This window comes from Carassius auratus, unplaced genomic scaffold, assembly GCF_003368295.1.
Source record: "Carassius auratus strain Wakin unplaced genomic scaffold, ASM336829v1 scaf_tig00217071, whole genome shotgun sequence".
NCBI lineage: Eukaryota > Metazoa > Chordata > Actinopteri > Cypriniformes > Cyprinidae > Carassius > Carassius auratus.
The window spans coordinates 8,640-12,500 of record NW_020528879.1 but is presented as its reverse complement, the minus strand read 5'-3'; the positions used below and the strand labels follow the sequence as shown (position 1 = coordinate 12,500).

Here is a 3,861-nt window from a genome sequence, read left to right as displayed (position 1 = left end):
GGAGGAGAAGTATTCGCCGGTACTCTAGGGCTGCATCCCTATATTCAGAAGGGACAGCATGGACAGAACAGTTATCGTTAAAATGGTAGTCTCAAAAATTATATCCTAACAAGAGGGAATTTGCAGTGAAGTGCAAACGAAGGATTTGACCGCCCTGTCGGCGATTTGTTTTATAGCCTAGCACTTCAATAAGTTGCTCGGGAGAATGGAAAAGGCCACCCTGCCTCAGCTGCAGTCGAGCATATCCAAGAGCGCAGAAGGTCCCTCAGAAGACCTTTCCAAACTTACGGATGAGGAGCTTCTGAAATGGAGCAAGGAGGAGCTGGTTCGCCGGCTCCGCAGAGCCGAAGCTGAGAAGATGAGCGTCATAGTGGACCACAGCAATCTCATCCGAGAGGTGAACCGCAGACTTCAGCAGCATCTCAACGAAATACGGGGGCTGAAGGTAAGGCGAGACTCTTTTTATTATGTTTCTATAATATATGTATATTTTTTTCAAAGCGTTCTGTGGCCTTGACAGAATCAGCAGTTAGAGCTGATCAGCTCTGACCTTAATGTTTTGTAGCTCTAGCTTTAGTTTTTTAGCACTAATTTTTTTTTTTTTATCTTCACATTTTTTCATATGTAGCTCCTTGCAGATACAATTCTTTATGATGAGGTATATTTGGGCTAAAGGTCCCTGGGCGCCTCTTAAATGCAATTTTGTAATAGAACAGTACATGGCAACACTTGTCTTATGGTGAAAAAAATAAAATAAAAAACTAATAATTGTTTTTGGTCAGATGTGTAAAGTAGGCCCTGTGTAAAGTAAATCCTGAAAAGTCAAGTTACAACCATTTCAATAACATTAAAATATTTGTATTAAGAATAATTAATATATTATTTAGATATTATTACACACACACACACACACACACACACACACAGAAACATAAAAAATATTATTATAAATGAACCTTTGTATTTAAAATATTGGTTTAGATTATTAATTAACATTAATATTATGAATATTACATGTTATTAATAGTGTTAACATATTTCAATTTTTTTTTCCTACCAATATTGAAAAACTTGACTAGAATATTATGCTAGAATATGTGTTGTCTGTTTTCTTCATACTCTGTCTTCTGTTGTGCAGCACTGATGTCAGCATTTGTTTAACTTTACTTTCATCAGTCAAACTGGCTTTGCTTAGACATCAGCGTTGAGTCATAGATTTTATTGTTCCAGGAGGTGAATCAGAAGCTGCAAGAGGACAACCAGGAGCTGCGGGACCTCTGCTGCTTTCTGGATGACGACCGGCAGAAAGGGAAAAAGGTGTCGAGGGAGTGGCAGCGCCTGGGCCGCTACAGCGCAGGGATCATGCGTAAGGAGGTGACACTTTACCTGCAGAAGCTGAAAGAGCTGGAGCAGAGGCAGGAGGAAGTGGTGAGGGAGAACCTTGAACTGAGAGAACTGTGCCTAATGTTGGATGAGGAGAAGGGCTGTGGAGGTACCGGTGGGTCAGTGGGTACTGGGGGACCAGTCGGCTGCAGGAGTTCAATTGATAGTCAGAGCAGCCTGTCTCATGCTAGTGGCCCTGGGCCTGGCCTATTAAGGGATGTAGGTGACGGGAGCAGTACCTCCAGCGCGGGCAGCACCGACAGCCCTGACCATCTCACCCATAAGCAGCAGCTGTTGGGTGGCCCGGTTGGAGGCAGTCCTGACCACCTACATAAGCCAGGCCCAGGGGAGGAGGCAAAGGGTCCCGAGCAAACAAGCCGAAGACATAGCACCAGCCAGGAGTATGGAGCACATACCTTTCCCCAGGTGTGCCGGTCTCGCTGCGGGTCCTTCTCCAGTCCAGACCACAAGGGCCTGCGGGGTCTCAGTCCAGAGAAACTTGGCAAGAGAGGCAGCCCAGAGCAGTTCTCAAAACACTTACTGGTGTCCTCTCAGCCGCCTGGTAGCCCGGACCTTTTCCAGAAGCACAGTGGTAGCATGGGAAGTGTGTGTGGGAGTCCAGAGCCCAAACAGCTTCTATCAGGGACACCGGAGCACCTACAGAAGGGCCGTGTCATATCTGGGAGCCCTGAGTTGTTGAGGCATCAGCATGGAAGGTTTGGCAGCCCCGGCCGAGAGGTGGCACAGAAGAGGCCGGGCGTAGAGGAGATGTCCCCTCATCACCGGAGCATCTATAGCGGTATGAACGGTGGTTCCGATTGGAGCCTGCTGTAGCACCCACAGTGAGATATATACGGAGTCCCATTTGAGTACACCACATGCAGAAGGGATGGTCATCCTTCATCCTGAAGCCAGCAAACCCATATTCCCAGCCAGGCACTAAACCCTCCAATTCAGCCAGCCATGATCTTCATTTAGTTTAGTTTTGCTTTGCTCAGTTTAGGAGAGGCCATGGCCAGATAGAGCAGGGGCTTTAGTGTCTGGCTAGAGCAGAACATCTCATCTCTGGTAAAGGTCGGTGGTGTCCAGTCTTGGTCCTCTTGGGCCATGATTTTTAGTAGGCTTTAGCTGCTTTCTATCAATCAGCCTCTGTATCTGTGCCTCTGAAGCCATAATTTATGCTCTGGAACCCAGCTGAGGGAACACTGTAATCAATCAATGAAAGACCAAAAAGCTCAGAGGCCCAGCAAAAGCCAGAAGACAGTGCTGCCCAGGAGGACCAGGAGTGGACACCATTGTATTTGCCATATGCACACAGGTGAGTGGAGTGGCAAAGTATGAGTCAGCAGCACTTGAGAAGGAGCAGGATTAAGAAAAGCCCTTTCTTCCCCCGTTTCTTATGTTCCTACAGTTTCCTCTATCATAACTTTCAACAAAGAAAAAAATAATTTCCTTATTTTAAACTTTGCTTTTCTAGTTTAAATAAACCATAAAGGTTTCTTTCAATTTCAATAAGTTTTACTTGAATTCAAATTTGAATTGCAATTCTGGCTTCTGTTTAATATCTAATTTCAAATTTAGGATCTTAATTGGAATTTTAAAGGCATTATCAGTTCAGTTGTAAATAGTGGCCACCTTGGCACATATGCTGAATGTCGCAACCCACAAATGTTCTTGAATTACACACACAGATATATACTGTACATATGCAAATAGTTTCAACTCCTACAGTAAACTACATTCACATCCATACACCCAGCATAAGACTCATAAACACCTCAGCGGTAATAAAAAAAATAAATAAAAAAAACCTTCAAACACACACCACAAGGTGCTGGTAAAGATCTCAGCTGGGTCTTGTCACTCTTGTTCCTTTTTGTAGCATCATCTTGGTGATCTTGCTAGTAGTTTCTGTAGGACTAATGGCTTTAGAACTGCTATTTTAGCTACCTAATGCTAATCTAAGTTATTGTATCCTGTCAGATTAAAGAAAAATGGTCTGTATCCTCTTGGTGTGAATTATAAATTACACATGAATTTGCTTTGAATGGATACTTGAATGGATACATAGCTTTGTGTACAGACGCTTTCATATCAGAAAAGCTGCAGTGTACATTATTGGAGAACAAACCATGTGAATGTGTGCAGAACAATAGGGAGGAATATCAGACTCTCCTCCTGATGTGTAGCTTTCTCTCCAACTATATTCTGCTAATGATTTCTTGGAGGAGAAAAGTGCTGAGTTGTGTGGCTTGCCAAGGCTGTGGGATTCTTCCTGAAAAGCCAAGGCTGTGGGATTCTTCCTGAAGCTGCGTGCTGTTTAACTTGCACTGCATTTAATAGGAAAGTAAAAGCTGCTAATTAACACCTGAGTTCTCTGACTAAAAGTAAGCTCTGCAGAACTCAAACTAGAAATAGTGCTACTATTCTGAAGAAAGATGTTTTCAAATGTGATGTTTTGATTCATAGATTGTATAT

The 3,861-nt window shown here is 43.5% G+C and overlaps 1 protein-coding gene across 1 annotated transcript in view; it reads left to right on the top strand.

Annotated features, from left to right (window-relative positions):
- The window catches only part of LOC113099843 (coiled-coil domain-containing protein 85A-like), a 3,683-nt gene extending 296 nt beyond the window's left edge, over nucleotides 1-3,387 (top strand). The window contains exons 1-2 of the mRNA XM_026264797.1: nucleotides 1-445; nucleotides 1,231-3,387. The exon at nucleotides 1-445 is cut by the window's left edge and continues 296 nt beyond it. Coding sequence (XP_026120582.1) covers nucleotides 206-445; nucleotides 1,231-2,217 — 1,227 coding nt within the window. The 5' untranslated portion in view covers nucleotides 1-205 and the 3' untranslated portion in view covers nucleotides 2,218-3,387. The remainder of the gene's footprint in view (nucleotides 446-1,230) is intronic.
- The last annotated feature ends 474 nt before the right edge of the window (nucleotides 3,388-3,861 follow it).